Source organism: Melanerpes formicivorus, unplaced genomic scaffold (genome assembly GCF_026170545.1).
Source record: "Melanerpes formicivorus ecotype bairdi unplaced genomic scaffold, bMelFor1.0.p_v2 SCAF_103, whole genome shotgun sequence".
Taxonomy (NCBI): Eukaryota; Metazoa; Chordata; class Aves; order Piciformes; family Picidae; genus Melanerpes; species Melanerpes formicivorus.
In genome coordinates this window covers 589,773-609,584 of record NW_027142455.1, presented here as the reverse complement: position 1 = coordinate 609,584, position 19,812 = coordinate 589,773, and the positions used below count along the sequence as shown (strand labels likewise).

Sequence of the window (19,812 nt, the reverse complement as noted above, 5' to 3'; positions counted from 1 at the left end):
TCTCTCTAAATAGCACTCTTTACCTACAGGCTCTGCAGTAAGGATGTGTCCTCACAGCAGGAATTCAGTGAATGAATCCTTCACACTTGGCAGTTAAAGGAGCAGGAGGAGTGTTTCCTTTTGAATGAGAGCTGCTCAAAAGCATGCTGGTCCCATTTGTAAGGAAAGCAAAGTTTCTCTTACTGTTACCCAGTATCTCTTCAATCCACTGCAGTTCAGCATTCACATAAGAGCAGCTGATGCCGTGCCAGAGGTGATGTCTGTCCTGGAAAAGCCCTGTGTTAGAGAAGGAGGGAGGAGCAAATGCTTGTATTGATCTTAGTGACAGCTGAGAGCCCGAACTGATTTGCTGTGTTGTAGGCCAACACATTCCAGGTGTCTTAGATCAGCAGACTTAGCATGGATGTGCCAAAGCATTTTATAAAGGCAGGTGAAGTTGCTCATCCTTACACACTACTGCTGTGGCCTGTCGCAGTGTAGCAGTGGTTGAGGCCCCTGCACTGCCACATGTGTGCACCATACTGTCCCTTGCTCTTTCTCCTGTGTCAGGTTTGTGGAGGAAGGGCCAGTGAGAGAATAGGTCCTGAGTGGAAATGAGCTCCAGGACTTAGTTCACTACCTGCAAGTTGTTAATTTTATTCCTGGAGAAATAATGATTTGTTTTAATTACCAATGGTCATCTTCCAGAGTAGGGCTGGTACTCCAGTGCACCTCCAGTGCCCATTTTATCCTCTCCCAATTCTTCTAATCGCTGAGCAGCTTTTTTCTGAATCTCAGACTTGGTGTGTAGATGAAAAACAGAAGTTGGGAAGAGCAACTTCAGTAAGTTGCCATTTTATTTCTAATGCAGGTTAGCATGTTCCTTTCATGTGCACCCCCCAGAGCCTACCCTTTCCTTTGGGTGTTAGAATATTGCCTGTTGCTAAAGGTGCACAAAGGCCTATGGAGTCCTCTTTAATCAAACCTGATTGTGGAGCTTTTGATCATCAGCATCTACTATTGCTGCCTTTCAGTTCTAGAAGGTTTCTGTGCATGCAGGTCCCTGTGGGGTTGGAAGCTGTGAAGTGCTGCTCTGAGGTGTTGCTGCAGTGGATGTGTAACCCTGGTGTTCTGTGCTTGTTCTCCTTCTGCAGACCAGCATGTTTTGGAAATTTGATCTCCATTCGTCATCCCACATAGATACACTTCTGGAGAGGGAAGATGTGACCCTGAAGGAGCTGATGGATGAGGAGGATGTGCTGCAGGAGTGCAAGGCTCAGAATCGCAAGCTGATCGAGTTCCTGCTGAAGTCAGAATGCTTGGAGGATTTGGTTTCCTTTATCATCGAAGAGCCACCGCAAGACATGGATGAAAAGATCAGATATAAGTAGGAAAAGCTCCTGGGGGTGAGGGAGACTTGGGAAGGTAGAAGGAGGGGTAACTTACCACAGTTTATAGCGTGTTTTGAATCTCTGCTTGTGGTGTGTCATAGAGTGCATCATAAACTGAACCATTCTAATCCTTCTGAATCACAGACTCACAGCATGGGTTGGGTTGGAAAGGACCTTAAAGCTCATCCAGTTCCACCCCCTGCCATGGACAGGGACTCCTCCCACCAGCACGGGCTGCTCAAGGCTTCATCCAGCCTGGCTTTTGACACCTCCAGGCAGGAGGCAGCCACAGCCTTCCTGGGCAGCCTGTGCCAGAGTCTCCCCAGCCTCACTGCCTAGAATTTCTTCCTCATCTCCCCTCTCCCAGCTGAAAGCCATTGTTCTGCATCCTGGCTCTGCCAGCCCTTGTCCAAAGTCCCTCCACAGCCCTCCTGCAGCGTACTGGAGGTACTGCAAGGCTGCTCTGAGGTCTCCCTGGAGCCTTCTCTTCTCCAGGCTGAGCAGCTTCAACTCTCACAGCCTGTGCCCGTAGAAGAGATGGAAGAGGCAGTGGAAGCCTTATTGACAAATGCCTCTAGAAGCAGTTGCTGTCCAGAGGGGGCTTACAAGGAATAAAAATGTCAGAACTCTCATCTGACCTTTGCAGTTATTTTAAAACACCTGCAAAGTTCATGTCAGCTCTGCATACTTTTTGTTCTTTAAAGGGAATAGTTGGCTGAATCCCTGCTTGGGTAGTGTGGATAAATGCTGAGCTTGGCTTTACTGACCTCTGGGAAGATGTTTTGAAAGTGCTGATTGGAATGCCTGTGCCACTCCTGGGAAGAGCACAGACTTAACACCTAGTGCCTGGTGTTTGCCTTTGCAGATTAGGAACTGTAGGAGTTGAGTATGGCCATGACTTCAGCTGGCTTGCTGAAGAGGTTCAGACTCCATGGTCAGCCTAGCAAATGGTTGCAGAGCCCTTCTGCTTTGGCCTGTTTTAGAGTTGGCTGTGCAGAAAGCAGGACGTAAATGTATGATGTGAAATAAGCTGCATTTCACCATTTGTGGTAAGTCAAACCTCCTGTGGAGGATAGTGGAGTTTGAAATTGAGGCATCTTCCACTTAAACCTCAAGCTGCTGATGCTGTCAGAGTGCCTCAGTGTGAGTGGGTGACAGTACTGTCACTGGCAGCCAGTTACTGCTCTTGATGGCCTCTTAGTTCAATGACTGTTCTGAACTGTGCTTCTGGCTGTGCCATGAAGCAGTACTAGCTAGTTTGGGAGGTCTTTGGCAGGCTTAGACTAGTTTCTGCCTAATTTATGTGCCTATCCTGAGGCTATTCCTTTTGACCTCTCCAAACCAATCCCTGGTGGGGTTAGAAAGGGGCAAAGCCACTGTTCCCTGCCCACTATCAGGCCAGTGCTGTCAGTCTGCTGAACTTCTGTCTCTTTTCACCTTCAAAGGAGGTGGCTTCTGGAATGAGAGATCATTCCTTGATCAGATGGCTTTCACAAGAGCTGTTAAATCAGAAGCTTGCCCTTTCCTCTCCATGTTGGCCCAGTGCCTGCCCTGCTGCTGCTGAAGAGCAGAGCAGTGCATTTCTCGCATGGATGAGCAGAGCTCGCAGCCGGACTGTGCAGCTCTGTTCCTTTGCAGGAGTTTGATGCTTTAACCTACTTGAAAAGCTGATCAGAAGGCTTAGCAGGTTGTGAAGTCAGAGCTGGGAGTGTGACAGCTTTGAAGTGTGAGGGAGGGATGTTTTTTCAATGGCTGTGTTTTTCTTTCTCCCCAGATACCCAAACATCTCCTGTGAGCTGCTGACATCAGATGTCTCTCAGATCAATGACAGGCTGGGAGAAGAAGAATCCTTACTCATGAAACTGTACAGCTTCCTTTTGAATGAATCTCCTCTCAACCCTTTATTGGCCAGTTTCTTCAGCAAGGTGCTAAGTATTCTTATAAGCAGAAAACCGGAACAGGTAAATAGTTGCATGCTCCCTCACTTGAGTGCTCTCATAAGGCTGTAGTACTCAGCAGTACTGCTCACACTTGAGGAGCAGCAGCAGAGTCACAAAAGGCACCCAGCTTCCATACAACAAGACACTAAGGTGGCTGCGTTTTCCATGCTGTGTATGGGAGTAAAAGCTGCCGGGGGGAGCGAGGGAGGCGCGCCGGAGCTGGCATTGCTGGGGGGAGCGAGGGAGGCGCGCCGGAGCTGGCATTGCTGGGGGGGAGCGAGGGAGGCGCGCCGGAGCTGGCATTGCTGGGGGGGAGCGAGGGAGGCGCGCCGGAGCTGGCATTGCTGGGGGGGAGCGAGGGAGGCGCGCCGGAGCTGGCATTGCTGGGGGGAGCGAGGGAGGCGCGCCGGAGCTGGCATTGCTGGGGGGAGCGAGGGAGGCGCACCGGAGCTGGCTGTGCCCGGGGGAGCGAGGGAGGCGCGCCGGAGCTGGCTGTGCCCGGGGGGGAGCGAGGGAGGCGCGCCGGAGCTGTCGGTGCCCGGGGGGGAGCGAGGGAGGCGCGCCGGAGCTGGCTCTGGCGGGGGAAGCGAGGGAGGCGCGCTGGAGCTGGCTGTGCCCGGGGGGAGCGAGGGAGGCGCGCCGGAGCTGGCTGTGCCCGGGGGGAGCGAGGGAGGCGCGCCGGAGCTGTCGGTGCCCGGGGGGGGAGCGAGGGAGGCGCGCCGGAGCTGGCTGTACCCGGGGGAGCGAGGGAGGCGCGCCGGAGCTGTCGGTGCCCGGGGGAGCGAGGGAGGCGCGCCGGAGCTGTCGGTGCCCGGGGGGAGCGAGGGAGGCGCGCCGGAGCTGTCGGTGCCCGGGGGGGGAGCGAGGGAGGCGCGCCGGAGCTGGCTCTGGCGGGGGAAGCGAGGGAGGCGCGCCGGAGCTGGCTGTGCCCGGGGGAGCGAGGGAGGCGCGCCGGAGCTGGCTGTGCCCGGGGGGGAGCGAGGGAGGCGCGCCGGAGCTGTCGGTGCCCGGGGGGAGCGAGGGAGGCGCGCCGGAGCTGTCGGTGCCCGGGAGGGAGCGAGGGAGGCGCGCCGGAGCTGGCTGTACCCGGGGGGAGCGAGGGAGGCGCGCCGGAGCTGGCTGTGCCCGGGGGGGGAGCGAGGGAGGCGCGCCGGAGCTGGCGGTGCCGGGGGGAGCGGGGCAGGCGCGCCGGAGCTGGCTGTGCTGGGGGGGGAGCGAGGGAGGCGCGCCGGAGCTGGCTGTGTGGGGGGGGGGAGCGAGGGAGGCGCGCCGGAGCTGGCTGTGCGGGGGGGGGGAGCGAGGGAGGCGCGCCGGAGCTGGCTGTGCCCTGGGGGAGCGGGGCAGGCCCGCCAGAGCTGGCGTTGCCGGGGTCTTTTTGCTCAGTGTGTGCGTTAATATGGGTTGGAAGGGACCTTCCAATGCCCCTGCCATGGGCAGGGACCCCTTCCACTACACCAGGGTGCTTCAGTCCCTACACCTCAAGCCCTCATCCAGCCTGGCCCTGAACCCCTCCAGGCAGGAGGCAGCCACCGCCTCCCTGGGCAGCCTGTGCCAGAGTCTCCCCAGCCTCACTCTCAACAATTTCTTCCTCATCTCCTGTCTCAGTTTTCCCCTCTCCTAGCTCAAAGCCATTGTCTCTCATCCTGGCACTCCCAGCCCTTGTCAAAAGCTCCAGCTCTCCTCTAGCCCTCTTCAGGTACTGGAGGGCTGCTCTGAGGACTACTTGAAGTTTTCTCTAGGCTGCACAGCCCCCAACTCTCCCAGCCTGGCCCCACAGGGGAGGTTCTGCAGCCTCTGATCATCTTGGTGGCCTCCTCTGGAGCCTCTCCAGCAGCTCCAGGTCCTCCTTGTGCTGGGGACCCTGAGCTGGAGGCAGTGCTGCAGGTGGGGGCTGAGCAGAGCAGAGGGGCAGAATCCCCTCCCTGTGCTGCTGCTCTCCCTGCTCTGGCTGCAGCTCAGCACTCAGCTGGCTCTGGGCTGCCAGGGACCACTGCTGGCTCCTGGGGAGTTTGTCACCAACTGACAGCCCCAAGGCCTCCTGCAGGCTGCTCTTGAGCTGCTCCTCACCTAGCCTGGATTTGTGCTTGTTGTACTCTGCTGGTATGGCCCAGTACTGCAGACAGCTGCAGTGAGTGGTACTCCTACCTGAACAGATGTAGTCTGTGACTGTAGTGTCTAACTGTCCAAGCTCTCTGTGTGTTGGTATTATGCCAAGGCTTTGCTGTGTGGAGCTTTGCTTACTGAGCAGGGGTGAGAGCAGTTCATAGCAACAAGGAAAGTTTGGCTGTGCATTGAGTTAGGAGTAGTTTAGGGTCAGCAAGTTGGGTTTGAGAGGAAGCCCATGACAGTGCATGTGATCTGGGCCTGTCCTGTGGCTCTCTTGCTGTGCACTGTGTGTTATGTTATCCTGCCTTCGCTAAGTCTTTCAGAAGGTCTCCTTTATTCTCTGTGTTTGGTAGAGAGACATTGAAGCTGTCTGGTGTGCTTTGCAGAGTGCAGTGCAGCTCAGCACACTAATCTTGTCTTTTCCTTCTAGATTGTGGAGTTTTTAAAGAGGAAACATGACTTTGTAGACCTCATCATCAAGCACATAGGGACCTCTGCTATCATGGACTTGTTGCTCAGGCTACTGACTTGCATAGAACCTCCCCAGCCCCGGCAAGAAGTGTTAAATGTAAGTGTCTGGAGGGGGTTGGCTAAGCATGTGAGCAGGCTGCTGCTTCCCCAGGGCCAGCCTGGGGGGGGGCGGGTTGCAGATTTCCCTCCTGGAGCCTGCCCATGGCACTGCTGAGGACAGCTTAGAGCCTGAGTGGCAGCTCTCCTCACCTGCTCTTCAGCACTGACCTTACAATTGCCAGATGCAGTTTCCAAAAAGTTTTGGACCTTGCTGACCCTTTCTGGCATCAGGATGTTGTGGTGGGTTGAGGGTTCCCCAGCGCTAGCTCAGCCAGAGCAGCTCAGTTAGAAGCAAATGAAGCTGTGTTTGCAAGCAAGGGCTGCCCTGTCCCACGGGATGCACTGAATGTGTGCAGAACACACAGCAGTTACAGCATTATTCAGGGATTTACAATCAGCAAACAACACAGAAGCCCCCTAGGTCCAGAAGCCCAGGGAAGCCTCTCCACTGCCCCCCTCAAAAGCTCCCCCTCCCCCTTGTACCAGAGGAAGAAGGGGAGTTGAGAGACAGGAGTGTCAGTTCTTATCTGAAGGTCAGCCAGCAGCATTGTGCTCTCCGGGTGAAGCGGAGAAAAGAGAAGGAATGGAAGTGACATGTGAAGAGTTATGATACAGCTGCTCTTATCCCAGACTTTTTGTCCAAGGAATTGTGTAGAATAATCTTTTGTTTTCCTTTTCACACCCAATAGTGATTAATTTGCATTTTTCTACTTTTCTGCTCAAAACCTGCCGCTAAGTTTTAGAGGCAGAGCCTAAGGCTGCCACAGGCCTCTACTGGAAGGCTGTACCTGAGGCTCTCTTCTACAGCTGCTCAGAAACAATCACTTCACTTTTTTGCTGAAGTTAGTCCTGGTTAGCAGTCCCCACAGTGTGGCTCCTGGCAGTTGTCACAGAACTGCTTTGGATGTTGAGTTCCCTGAGTTGCTTCCCCTGGATGAGGTCTCTCAACTCTCTTGCAGTGGTTGAACGAGGAGAGGATTATCCAGCGGCTGGTGGAGATTGTCCATCCCTCCCAAGATGAGGATGTAAGTACTGCTCTGGCTCTTCAGCAAGCTGCTGAAGTTCTGTGTGCTGCTGTGGTCACTGGGAGGAGGCTGTGTGCTCCTCTCCAGCTGAAGGGCTGCAGCCCAGCATGTCCCTGCTCTCCATTGAAGAGCTGTTTGTGTTCCAGAGGCATTCAAACGCGTCCCAGTCGCTCTGCGAGATCATTCGCCTGAGTAGAGACCAGATGCTACAAGTCCAGAACAGTTCAGAGCCAGACCCTCTGCTGGCAAGTCTGGAGAAGTAAGTGTGAGACATTCAGTTCAGAGGAAGCATTTTTCTTTTGAGATTGAGACCCTTTTGAAATGCCAAGCTCTGCATTTCAGGTGAATTCTCTTGGCTGCCTCTCTGTCATCTTCCATAAGTGCAAGAGAGCAGAGCTACCTGGAGGGCTTCTGTGGGGCAGGGTTGTCTCAGGAAGGTGCTTCCTCTACTGCCACAGGTAGTGGGATCAGGCATGTGGAGGTCACAGCACATATGAGAGGCTCTGGCTCATACCTTTTCTTTAGGCAGATCTAAGCCTGTGTTGCTGCCAGAGAATATTCTTCTGCCCTTCCTCCTTGCTTTTACTGCTGTAGGTTTGGGTTTGCTTAGCTGTTAGGGCAGCTGAGTCACCCTTACCTGCCTGAGAGCTCTGAAGTGTGCAGTACAAATCCTTGCTTAAATGCAGACTGTGGTTGCCAGAAAGCTGCTCTTGAGGCCATGGTCTTAAAAGAAGAATACAGTTCTTTTTTGTAGTGGGTGAAGGATGTTGGAAAGGGTCAGGATGAGGAGTACCTGGAAAGAAAGAGAGCCTGCAGTTACATTTGTTTTGTTTGTTTCTGTGATGGGTTGGGTGGGTTGGGGCAGACCCCCTCCCCACCACAGGGCAGAAACAATGACTCAAGACAAAGGGATTGCAAAAGTGATGGAAAGTTTAAGTAGAAAAACAATTTAGAAACAAACCCCAATGAAAGCTTTACAGAGAACCACAAGCACCGTGACAGAGAGAGAAATCCCAGAACATGCCCAAGAACATCCCATCCCCACCTGGGAGTACACCCAAACCCCCCCAGGGCTCTTCCCTCCCCCCCAACCCAGCCTTGGGCCTGGGCAGGCCCAAGGGAGGCGGCTCAGCCATTTTACCTAGGCTGCAGCTGGGGACGAAAGAGAGAGTGAAGACCCTGCATGGGCATTTTATAGGGGAGCAGGGCATTATGGGAATGGAATATGTGCCTGTGACCACCCCCTGGGCTGGGCCCACCCCTTGGGACCTCCCAGGTATGTTCTGTGCAGTGGCATCTGGGCCAGCACCCAGCCTAAACCACCACAGTTTCCTTTCCCTGAGAGAAGAATGAGGACTTCAAATTTGGCTCCCCTGTGGATGTCAGGCACTCAAACAGCAAGCTTTTAGTTTTAACCACGTGGTCAAAATGCTACAATGAGACAGCAAAAATGAAGAGCATTTTGCTCCTGCACTTAAAATGAAGTCTACAGAAAACTTACCCTGGCTGTGACAGGAGCCTGCAGTTGTGGTCTCTGAAGTCCATGTTGGTTGTCACCTCAAAAAGCTGGCTCAGTGGAAGGGACAGGAAAATGGGGCAGTGAGGGCGGGAGTGGCTGTCCCGGGGTACCTGCTGGCTTGCAGAGGTTACCAGAGCTGTTCATCTTATCCCCTCGCTAATTCTACCCAGGCAGGTGAGAGCTGCTTCTGCCAGCAGCTGGATCCTGGAGCGTTGCATTTGGTGCCACTGCTTTTCTTTCAGGCAGGAAATCATCGAGCAGCTGCTGTCCAACATCTTCCATAAAGAGAAGAATGAATCTGCGATAGTCAGTGCGATCCAGATCCTGCTGACCCTGCTGGAGACGCGGCGGCAGACGTAAGCGCTCTCTGCACGCAGATCCTGCCTGCAGGACCTGCCTGAACTGCTCAGCAAGGGCAGGCATCCCCTGTGTGCTCAGACTGAACCACTTCCATGGCCTGTGTAGCTGGGAGAGTGAAGGAACCAGTGACTGTGGTTGGGCTCTCTGCAGTGCTTGCTGGAAGCAGTTTGAATGCAGGGTGACAGCTCAGACTCCTCACATTTCATCACTTGCTTTGTGATACAAGGAGGGGAGGGAATCTGTGTGGTGTAGTGTTGTGGGGATTGCCTTGAAAAAGTCACTTGGGACTGTACTGCTACTTCACTTTGAGAAACTGCTGAGCTCTGCTACATTCAACTTGTTTGTGTTGCTCAGGATAGCTGAGTAAAGGGCTCATGGAACCATGTTTGTTGGCAGAGCCCTTTAAGGTCACTGAGTCCGACCATTCTCTAACTCCAGCTGGGGTTGAACCACGTTTCTCAGAACCACATCTCTGTGTCTTTTAACCATCTCCCTGGGCAGCCTGCTCCAGTGCTTGAGAACCCTTCCAGTGAAAAAAATTCCTTCTAATATTCAACCTAAACTTGCCCTGGGACAGCATGAGGCCATTTCCTCTCATCCTGCTCATTACTTGGAGAAGAGACCAACCCTCATCTGGTTCCAGCCTCTGTTCAGGGAGCTGTAGAAAGTGAGGTTTCCCTTCAGCTTCCTCTTCTCCAGACTAACTTACCCCAGGTCCCTCAGTTGCTCCTCCCCAACCCTGTTCTCCAGACCCTTCCCCAGCTTTGTTGCCCATCTCTGGACACAATCCAGCTACTCAGTGCCCTTGTTGGAGTGAGGGGCCAAAACTGAACCCAGTATTGAGATCTGGCCTCACCAGCACTGAGTACAGGGGGACAATTGCTTTCCTGGCCCTGCTGGTGACACTGCCCAGGATGCTGTTGGTCATCTTGGCCACCTGGGCGAGAGTCTGCTCTTGTATCAAATGGTGAGGCTGAAGTTTTCCTCTGGGCTAAGTGGCACATTTGTTTAGCACACATGTAATGGTAGCTGGGCAGGGTGAGGGATGGCAGGAAGGAATGTGAGCATGTTAGGGAAGCAAACCAGGAGGAAGTCAATCATCATAAACACTTGCTGAAGAACACCTATTACATTCTGGCATGGCAAAAGACATACTGGAGATTCCAAGCACCATAAACCTGAAAGTACTAGGAGTAGTGACTGAAAAAGTCATGTTCAGCCATTAGTTCACAATTAGTCTTTGCAGCCTTGGTTTTCCTTGCCCTTTTCTTTTCACAAGCCTTCAGAACCATGCCACTCAGAACCATACCTTAAAGACGTTTTGGAATTAGTTTGGCTACTTACTTTGGCTGTTGCTTGTGTGTTGTAGGTTTGAAGGCCACATAGAGGTCTGTCCTCCAGGCATGAGCAATTCAACCTACTCAGTCAACAAAAGTGTTTTAGAAGCCATAAAGTCAAGACTCTCATCCTTCCATGAGCTCCTGCTTGAGCCTCCAAAAGTGAGTGAAACCTTCTGTTACCAACTCCTTGAAACGAGCCTGTTGCAGTGTGACTGTTGAGGCAGGTTACAATAGCAGAACCCAGGCTGACACCTTCTGGGCAAACTCCCAGCCTGTTGGGAGCTTTGCTGCTCATTGTTGCTGTCCCTGAGCCAGAGAGATGTGCTGAACTGTGTTTAATTGGCCTTGAAGGGATTCTTTCTTTCCCAAAGCAATGCAAGGAGAGTTACTGTGTTCTCAAAGTGGGTCCTGATGGCTGCTTGGAAATCTTGCCTCGACTGGCAGTGTGGACTGTGGATGCCTCAGTTGTTCAGAGCTTCAGCATGGCCCACATGAGGCCTGCTCAGTGCCTCTACACATGCCCAGGACCCAAGCAGACCAACTGCATGGCATGTACCCTCTACCCTTGGCATGTTAAATTCTTAGGGCTTTTGAACTGATTGAAGCAGCTTCCCTCTGTCCTGCTGTTGCAGCAGGTAAATAGCAGCTGAATGAGCAGGGGGTTGCCTGTGACCCATTGCCAAGACCTGCCACTGAAATTTTCCCTGACAGAATGTCAGCCAGAGCACTGCACCCCAAACTGGGTGCCATGGCCTGCTGGAGAGGAGGACCCATGGGCCAAGATGAAAGACCAGAGGTGTAGAAAACATCAGCCTGGGGGAGGGCCAGGGCGGAGTTAATGCTCAGAAACATGAGGGCTCAAGACTTCCAAATGCAGGCTGTGCATGTACTCATCAGCTGGTCTTTTAAGGATGTTTTAATGGTTTATCTGCCTGCCTTTCTCTCTTCCAGAAGAGTGTCATGAAGACCACCTGGGGTGTGCTGGACCCCCCTGTGGGGAACACCCGTTTGAACGTGATCAGGTTGATCTCCAGCCTCCTGCAGACCAACACAGGCAGTGTCAATCAGGAGCTCATAGAGCTGAACAGCATAGGAGTCATATTGGTGAGAACTTCATGCTTTACTCCTCTGGATGGCTGGCTGTTGCTGCAGGTCATGTCTAGTATATTCTCCAGCCTGGCTTCTGAGTTTAAGAACTCTTTATACCAGATGTTGCTGTCAGGACTCCAACTCAAGTCAGCCTTTTCCTCTGATCACTGGAGTGCTTCCTACTCTCTGCACCTGATTTTCCTGGGTTTTTCAGCTCTGTGCTGTCAGCCCTAGCCAAGGCTTCCCTGCTCTTCTCATTCTTGTTCCTTCAACTGCCTTTTTCCTCTCTTACACCAGAGGCTGCTCAGCACTGTCCTCCAAATAGACAGTTATTCTTGGCAGCTCAGAAGCCTTCAACCTCTGAAAGCAGGCCCTTGCACAACAAATTGGCAGTGGGCTCACTTGCTGCTCTGCTGATGTGGAACCTGTACTTCGAGGGCTTCCTACCTCATCCTTCAACCACAGCAGTGTTGAGGTTGACCAGAAAATGCAAGTGTTGGCATCAGTTCAGAACAGCTAGCAAAGCATGCTAGAGCTTACAATGCAATGTGTGAGCTTCTGCTTCAGAGGAGGCAGCTGTCAACTTTGAAGTGTGTAGATGTTCTCTGCCTCATTGTCTTAGTCTAAACCACCTTTATCTCTCAACTCATTGATACAGTTCTGGCCATGATGTCTTCATCTCCCTTTCTCTGCACAGCTTGGGCCTGCAGACAGGGGCTGGCCTGTGCACAAATAGCTAACCTCACTGTCACTGCAGCTGTGCTCTGAGGGAGCATGCATACCATGAGCACAGGCATCCTCTGAGCAGCTTTGTATATGAAATTCAGTGAGGACTGAACATGCTTGGCATGTTTTGTGTAAGGAAGGAAAGGGGTTGCAGCCAGAGAAGCTTTTCAGTGTTTCCTGCTGAACCAGCCTGTGCCTTACTGTGAGACTTGCCTGGTAGGGAAAGGACCTCTCTAGTTTCACTGCTGTGTCTTTGTGGGAGGCTGTCATGAGTTTGGGAGGACTGAAGGGAAATGTTGAGCTGTATTTTGAATGAGACCTCTATGGTCTGATGCACGTATTTCCAAAGCTCCTTTGCTGTTGCCAGTGATAGCTGGAGGCTTTGCAGGAAGAAGTAGTCAGGGTTGGAAGGGAACTCAAGAATCATCTAGTTCTAAGCCCCCTGCCATGGGCAGGGACACTTTCCACTAGATCAGGTTGCCCAGAGCCACATCCAGCCTGGCCTTAGAAATACTAACCCTAAACTGCATCTAGGTTATCTGAGGTAGCCTTCTGTGAGAGAAGAACAAAACTGTTAGGTGATGGAACCCCTGCAGGTGGTTGTGACTTAGGAGGACTCTCACTGAGGTAAGGACCATATTGCAAACAGTGGTTTGGATGCTAGAGGTTAAGTGAACTCAAGATACCTGTCAAGGGCTACTGAAAGTCATAAATAACCCTTCTGGCACTGGGCCTCTGGGCTGCAGCTAGCAGAGAGAGCACAAGTGGAGAGTGTCCTCTGGAAGGGCATTATTGGTTATGCCTGGGAGAATTCAGTTACAGCTGAGTTTGTGTTTGACCTGGTATTAGAGGTCTCATGTTCAGACAGTAACAGACCTGGTTAGTAGGTCACAGATTTCCTCTTGCACCACAGTACTGTAAAAGTTAAACTGTTGCAGTTGTAGTCACTGAGGTCATAGAATCACCTGGGTTAGAAGGCACCTCCAAAGCAGTCCAGTCCTCTCTGCACTCAGCAGGGACATCCTCCACTGGAGCAGGCTGCCCAGAGCCCTCTCCAGCCTCCCCTGGAACAGCTCCAGGGATGGAGCCTCAGCCACCTCCCTGGGCAGCCTGCTGCAGGGTTCCAGCAGCCTCCTGGGGCACAACTTGTTCCTCACATCCAATCTCCATCTGCTCTGCTCTGCTCTGAAGCCATTGCCCCTGGGCCTGTCCCTGCAGGCCTTTGGGCACAGTCTCTCTGCAGCCTTCTTGTAGCCCCTTCAGGAAGGCAGCTCTGAGGTCTGCCTGGAGCCTTCTCTAGGCTGAACACCCCCAGCTCCCTTAGCCTCTCCCCCCAACAGATGTTCTCCAGTCCTCTGGTCATCTTTGTGGCCTCCTCTGGACCCTCTCCATCAGGTCAATGCCCTTTGTGTGCTGAGTGCCCTGCAGCTGGACACAGTACTGCGGGTGAGGTCAGAGCAGAGGGGCAGGATCCTCTCTCCAGCTCTGGCCACACTGCTTTGGCTGCAGCCCAGGCTGCCCTTGGCCTTCTGTGCTGCCAGTGCCCATTGCTGGCTCCTGGCCAGCTTCTCCCCCCCAGCACCCCCAAGGCCTTTTCCTCAGGGCTGCTTTCTATCATGTCCTCCCCCAGCCTGCACTGATAGTGAGGATTGCTCTGGCCCAGGGGCAGGACCCTGCCCTTGCTCTTGTTGAGCCCCATGAGGTTCACCTGGACCAGCTCTGCAGCCTGTCCAGGTCCCTCTGGATGCCATCCTGTCCCTCTGGCATATCACCAGCACCACTCAGCTTGGTGCCATGTCTTGCTGGGGTGGGTTCATTGTTTATGTTGTGTGTGTAAACCTTGTGGGCTTTGTGTTTCAGGACATGTTCTTCAAGTACACATGGAACAACTTTTTGCATACCCAAGTGGAAATCTGTATTGCATTGATTCTTGCCAGTCCTCTTGAGAGCACTGAGAACAGCACAATCACGGACCAGGAGCCCGCTGGGGACAATCTCCTGCTGAAACATGTAAGCTGTGGTGTTCTGGCACTGACTTCAGCCTTCCTGGCTCTGCTCTCATGGCAGTGCATGTAGCACACAGCCCAGCTGCACTGTGTGGTGAATGGACAGGAGCCTTCTTCTCTCCTGTGGTGCTTTTGTTTGAGGTTTTGTTGGTTTGGTTTGAGTTCTCTTTCTTAAGATGCCAGTTCAGGATGTTAAACCTCTGTGTGCCACAGAGTGAAGCTTTCTTGCCCCAGTGTGTGCAGTGCTGCAGATACTTTCATTCCCTTAAGGAAGATCTTGTCTTCAAGCATTCAGATTGCTCTTTGTGTCTTTATGCTCCTGCAGCTCTAAAGAGAAGTAGAAGGGAAGCTTCTTTTTTAGCTTGCTCTGGGCTCTGATTGCTGCTTCTGAATTTTAAAGCCCTTCATGAAAGTATTTATCCTGAGCCTGTCTTGTAAGGCTTTGGTATTTGGTAAAACCAACTGCAGTGTGCCCTGGGGTTCCACTTCCCTGTGACTCAGCCTCTGCTCTTCCTTCCTAGCTCTTCCTTAAGTGCCAGTTAATAGAACGGATACTTGAAGCGTGGGAGATGAACGAGAAGAAGCAGTGAGTACCTCCCTCCTGCAGGCTGTGTGGCTAGGATTTGTCTTGTGCAGTGAATGTGTGACCAGCTCTGAGAGCACCACCTGGGATCAAAGTTTTCTCCTCTCCTTCTGGCAGCAGCTTTTCCCTGTGACCATCGGGGAGCACGAGCCCCTCTCGCTCCTGCTGTGGCCTCGAAAGTCCAGAGCAGGGAACTGTGCTCTGAGAGGCTGGGCACTGCTGCTCTCCAGTAGGCAATGTAGTGGTTGGTGTAACACACTGGGCAGCCACAGACTCTGAAGCAGTGAAGGCTAAGTCCTCAGCAGTGGGACACCTTCTAAAAGGATGTTTGTGAAAGGACAGCAGTTCCAAGTAGCTGACAGTGTCTGCAACTGTTCATAGCAGGAGAAAAATCCTTTAGAGCCATCAAGAATGGAAAAGACCTTTAAGACCATTGAGTCCAACCATAACCCAACTATCATGGCCACTAAACTTTATCCTGATGTGCTGCAGCTTCTTGAACACCTCCAGGGATGGGGACTCCATCACCTCCTCGGGCAGACTGTTCCAAACCCTGACTAATCTGGCAGCAAAGAAATCTTTCTCCTCTCCAACCTAACCCTCCCCTGACACAGTGTTAGGTCATTTCCTCTCCTCCTGTCACCTGAAACTAGGGAGAAGAGCCCAACCCCCCCCTCACTGCAGCCTCCTCCTCTCATAGAGCTGTAGAGCAATGAGGTCTCCCCTCAGCTTCCTCTGCTCCACACTGAACACTCCCAGGTCCCTCAGCTGCTCCTTGCCAGCCCTGTTCACCAAACCCCTCACCAGCATTGTTGCTCTTCTTTGGACCTGTGGTGGTGAAACAGCTCTGGGAAGGTTCTGGAGTTTGGAGATGCTGAACAGTAAAGTTTGCTGTAACTTATGAAAACACTGAGGTGGCTGGCTGGGATGCTGCTGCTCACTTGCTGTTGTGTTACTTGAGGCAGTTCTGCTCCCCAGAATGGTCCTGGTTCGTTCCTGTCCTGCTGCCCTTCTTGGCAGCTCTCATGCTTGCCAGGCCTCCTAAACCAGCTCACCATAGCCAAACCAGCTGCTAGCTTAAGTCCCTGAGTGCTTCTGTGAACCTCTGTGATCAGGCTGCAGCACTTCTGCCTAAGACCCCTTGTCCTTTGTCTTGTGTAACCTCCTGACCCGGGCAGAGTGCTGTGCAGGAAGGCAGAGCAGCAGCGCTGCCGCGGGCCTGGCCGCTGAGCTCCCTTCTCTTGCAGGGCCGAGGGAGGCAGGCGGCACGGCTACATGGGGCACCTGACCAGGATAGCCAACTGCATTGTGCACAGCACAGACAAGGGGCCCAACAGCTCACTGGTCCAGCAGCTCATCAAAGGTAGTGTGGGAGGGGCTTCAGTTTGGCTGGGTGGCTTTTATTGGCATGTTCTGAAGAAATGAGTCCAAAAGCAGCTTTTGGGTCAAAGCAAATGTTCAGTTCTGCCCCATTCCCTTCAAACCCAACCATCCTCAACACATGCTCAGATCTGGTTTCAAGCAGTGTCAGAGCTCCCTGCAATAGAAGTGGAGAAATGCTGACCTGCTGAATGTGGGCTAGGTGGAGTCATCCTGAGGGATTGAAAAGCATCTGTCTGGGTTTGGGAAGAGCTGGGAGAGCACAAGAGAGCAATTAATGGAAGTGATGCTTCAGTGTCAGTAGCAGCACCTCTGAGGTTCTTCTCTTGTTTCCTACACTAGAGCTTCCAGAGGAGGTCAGGGAGCGTTGGGAGACATTCTGCACAAGCTCCTTAGGAGAAACTAACAAGAGGAACACGGTGGACCTGGTAAGTAGGGATGGGTAAAGTATCAAAACTGCTGCTCTTCACTAGGCCCCAGGTAGAGAGTGCCCACCACACACCTGCATCAACTCAGCAGGTCCCTTGGTCATAGCAGATGTCCAGGTTTGCCCTTGGTGCATCAGTGCTGGTTTTGCCCAGCCCTGTGCTTCCCAGGAGCATTCCTTCCTTACCTTCCCAGGGACTGATGGGCCTGTAATTTCCTGGGGCCTCCTTTAAGCACTTCCTGTAAATGGAGGGTACTATGAGCTTTCTTCTGGGACATCTCCTGATCTCCATGACTTCTCAAAGACTGGAAGGTGGTTTGGCAGCAGCTTCAGCCAGCTCTCAATAGCCTCAAGTGGTTAACCTCTGGGCCCATCAGTGTACAGGGGTTAGGCTCCTCTGATAATTTCCATACCACCTCTTCCTTCCCCAGGTGGGTCTGTGTTTGCATCCACCTGCATTTTTCTTCCCAGGGCTTGGGGCCCAGAGTGCTGCTAAGGGTGGAGGTGGAAAAAGTGGTGAGAACCTCTGCCTTTCAGCCCAGTTGGTGACAAACTGACCTCTGCTGTTCAACAGCAGCCCAGTTTTCCTTCTGGTTCTGCCTGTTGTGAAAGCATGGAATCCGAGATAGAACTTTTGTCTTTTCACCTGGGGAAACCCTGTCTATTTGAGCTGAGCTTTTGCTGCATCTCTGCACATCCTGGCAGTGCTCTTGGAGTTCTTAACTTTTCCATCTCTTTGGTTCTGAGCAGATTCAGCAGCTCACCGTGAAGCCAGGGAGTTTCCTGCTTCACCTCCCTCCTTTACTTTGTAAAGGCAGTGAACTGATTTTGTGCTTCCAGGAGATGTTCTTGAAGAGCTCCCAGTGCTTACTAGCTCCTTTGTCCTGCCTGGAAGCTTTCCTAAGTGTCTCTCCCAACTGAGCTCAAAGGGAGCTGAAGTCTGAGGTCTAATCCCTTTGTCTTAGTACTGGCAGTCAGTACTAACCTTCTGCCTGCTCAGCAGCATTGCAGGCTCCACGTGGTGGTAGCTGCAGCCAGAGCAGTCACTGAGGTTACCAAGCAGCTTCTCTTGCTCTGAGGAGCAGGTCCAGCAGTGCCTCATTCCTGGTTGGAATGCAGCCCTCTGTGCATTCCAGGAACTCGATGGCATGGCATGGGTTGCTGGATAGCTCTTTCAACAAAGGTCTGAGGAGTCAAAGTCACCCAAAAGAACTAGGTTCTGTTGACCCCAAGCTTGCTTAACTGGCCCAAACCTTGCATCTTGGCCCTTAGGGGGCATTGGAGGTCATTAGCAGATCTCTGCTGGAAGGTCACCTTTGTAGATGACTCCTCTGATCCTGACCCATAGACATTCAGTAGGATGTCCACAGTCATGCAGTTGACCTGCATTCAGATTCCTCCTCCTTCTTCAGTGGAGGATGTTGCTTTGGCACAAGACTTTGCATAGCTTCAGCTGTGTCACTTCATGGCATCTTTGCAGTGTCACTCATGTTGAATGCTCCTGAGATACACTTATAGACTAGGTGAGGGGAATCACAGAATGGGTTGGGTTGGAAGGGACCTTAAAGATCATCTAGTTCCAACCCCCCAGCCTTGGGCAGGGATCCCTCCCACTAGCCCTGGTTGCTCAAGGCCTCATCCAGCCTGGCTTTGAACACCTCCAGGCAGGTAAAAGTTTGTCTGTAACAAATGGTGTGAAAGCCTGCAGAGTTCCTCTTCCAGTGCTCTCTCCAGTCTTAATGAACTCTGAAAATATGAAGGGTTCTTGGAACAGGACACCTGAGCCTGTGCTGTGGAGTTGTGCAGAAACTGAGTTGCCACATCTGGCCTGCTGGAGAATCCTCTGGAACTGTCTTCATCAGCCCAGCAGCTCCTTGTTCAGCCAGAGCAGACTGCAGAGGGAGGCCAAGCTCTGACCTGTCAAAAGCAGCAGCAGTAATGACTCTGGTCATGGAGGAGAGCTCCACACATTTTGTTACCCTGGAGATGAGAAACTGCAAAGCTGGTGTGCAGGGCTGGCTCAGGGCACCTTGGCAGATTGGGCTGCCCTTTGTCTTGGCAATTTAGAATGAGGACATAACAATTTAAGAGAGTCACAAAATTGCCTGGATTAGAGAAGGCCTCTGAGATTACTGAGTCCAGTCAGCAGCCTTACACTGACAGCTCCTCAGCTAAACCATGTCCTGCAGCGCTGCATCTACACAGCTCTGCCTGGGCAGCCTGTGCTAAAGCCTGGGAACCCTTGAGTAAAGAATCCTTCTTGCTCATGGAATCACAGAATGGCTTTGGTTGGAATATACCTACTAAAACCAGACTTCAGGACCAGTTGTTCCTGGTCACCTTAAAGAGGCATCATGGAGTTACCTCCCCTCCAGGAGAGTCCTATTTTGGTGACCAATTCCCTTGCTGTTAAAGGTTTTTCCTGCAGTACAAAGTTTTGTCTCATTTTGGTTTAATAGGCAGCCCTAGGACTGAGGTTTCCAGGTTCAGTAGCTCATTTTGAAGCTCAGCAAGAGCCCAAGCTTTTGAGTGCTGCCTAATGCTCCTGTGTGTGTCTGGTGGTATTGAAATGCTGCAGGGGCTGGGTTTGGTGGTCTGGCAGTTAGCAGAACTTAAAATAGTAGTTTCTTGCTTTGCTCTGAAACTGCAGATGCTGTGAGCTTGCTGTGGCTGTCACACTCTGCAATGACTGTATTCCTCTGTCTAGGTTACTACCTGCCACATTCATTCTTCCAGTGATGATGAAATTGACTTCAAAGAAACTGGCTTCTCCCAGGATTCCTCTTTGCAGCAGGTGAGCTGAGCTCTTGCACCAGCTGCAGTTGCTCTGTGTGAAAGGAGCCATGCTGTACAAAGCAGTGCAACTTGAGTTTCTCTCAGGAGCACATCCAGGCCTGGAGCTGGCAGTGTCTTAGCCACATGCACACAACTGCCCTAGCAGACCCAGGGCTGTAGCCTGTAACACAGGGCAAGTATCTTGTGTGCCTTCCGGTCCTCAGTCTTTGGTCCTGCTGTATCTGCAGCTCTCTACTCTGCCAGAGCCGTTTCACATGACCCTGGCTGAGCTGAACAGTTCCTGTGTTAACATTAGCTCTTGCTGGATGGAGGAGCTTGAAATGGTGCATTCTGCTGGTGTGCTCTGACAGGGGCTGGCTGCTGTGGAGCAAACCCAAATCTCTCTTTAGTTTTACTAATGATATTTTGTTTTCATGTTGCACCTTCTTGTGCTGAGGAACCAAGGAGGGTTGGCTCTTTGCTGTTACCTGCTCTTACCTTTTGGCAAGCTGTCCCCCTCCCAGCTGTCACAGCCAGGACAATGAAGAGCTAAGGATGCCCCTGTGACAAGTCTGGTCTGGCACCTTCCTGACCCC

General features: G+C 52.5%; 1 protein-coding gene across 10 annotated transcripts in view; it reads left to right on the top strand.

Moving 5' to 3' along the window:
* Positions 1 to 19,812, top strand: part of PPP6R3 (protein phosphatase 6 regulatory subunit 3) — a 60,854-nt gene that overhangs the window by 19,976 nt on the left and 21,066 nt on the right. For 7 of the 10 annotated variants that reach the window (XM_068166654.1, XM_068166655.1, XR_010990863.1 and 4 more), the window contains 13 exons: positions 1,134 to 1,366; positions 3,145 to 3,331; positions 5,847 to 5,984; positions 6,946 to 7,011; positions 7,158 to 7,270; positions 8,773 to 8,886; positions 10,260 to 10,389; positions 11,182 to 11,334; positions 13,906 to 14,055; positions 14,573 to 14,637; positions 15,882 to 15,997; positions 16,357 to 16,442; positions 19,149 to 19,235. In XM_068166654.1, coding sequence (XP_068022755.1) covers positions 1,134 to 1,366; positions 3,145 to 3,331; positions 5,847 to 5,984; positions 6,946 to 7,011; positions 7,158 to 7,270; positions 8,773 to 8,886; positions 10,260 to 10,389; positions 11,182 to 11,334; positions 13,906 to 14,055; positions 14,573 to 14,637; positions 15,882 to 15,997; positions 16,357 to 16,442; positions 19,149 to 19,235 — 1,638 coding nt within the window. Of the gene's footprint in view, positions 1 to 1,133; positions 1,367 to 3,144; positions 3,332 to 5,846; positions 5,985 to 6,945; positions 7,012 to 7,157; positions 7,271 to 8,772; positions 8,887 to 10,259; positions 10,390 to 11,181; positions 11,335 to 13,905; positions 14,056 to 14,572; positions 14,638 to 15,881; positions 15,998 to 16,356; positions 16,443 to 19,148; positions 19,236 to 19,812 lie in introns of those variants that run through there. The other 3 variants (XM_068166660.1, XM_068166659.1, XM_068166658.1) reach the window with 1 other exon arrangement.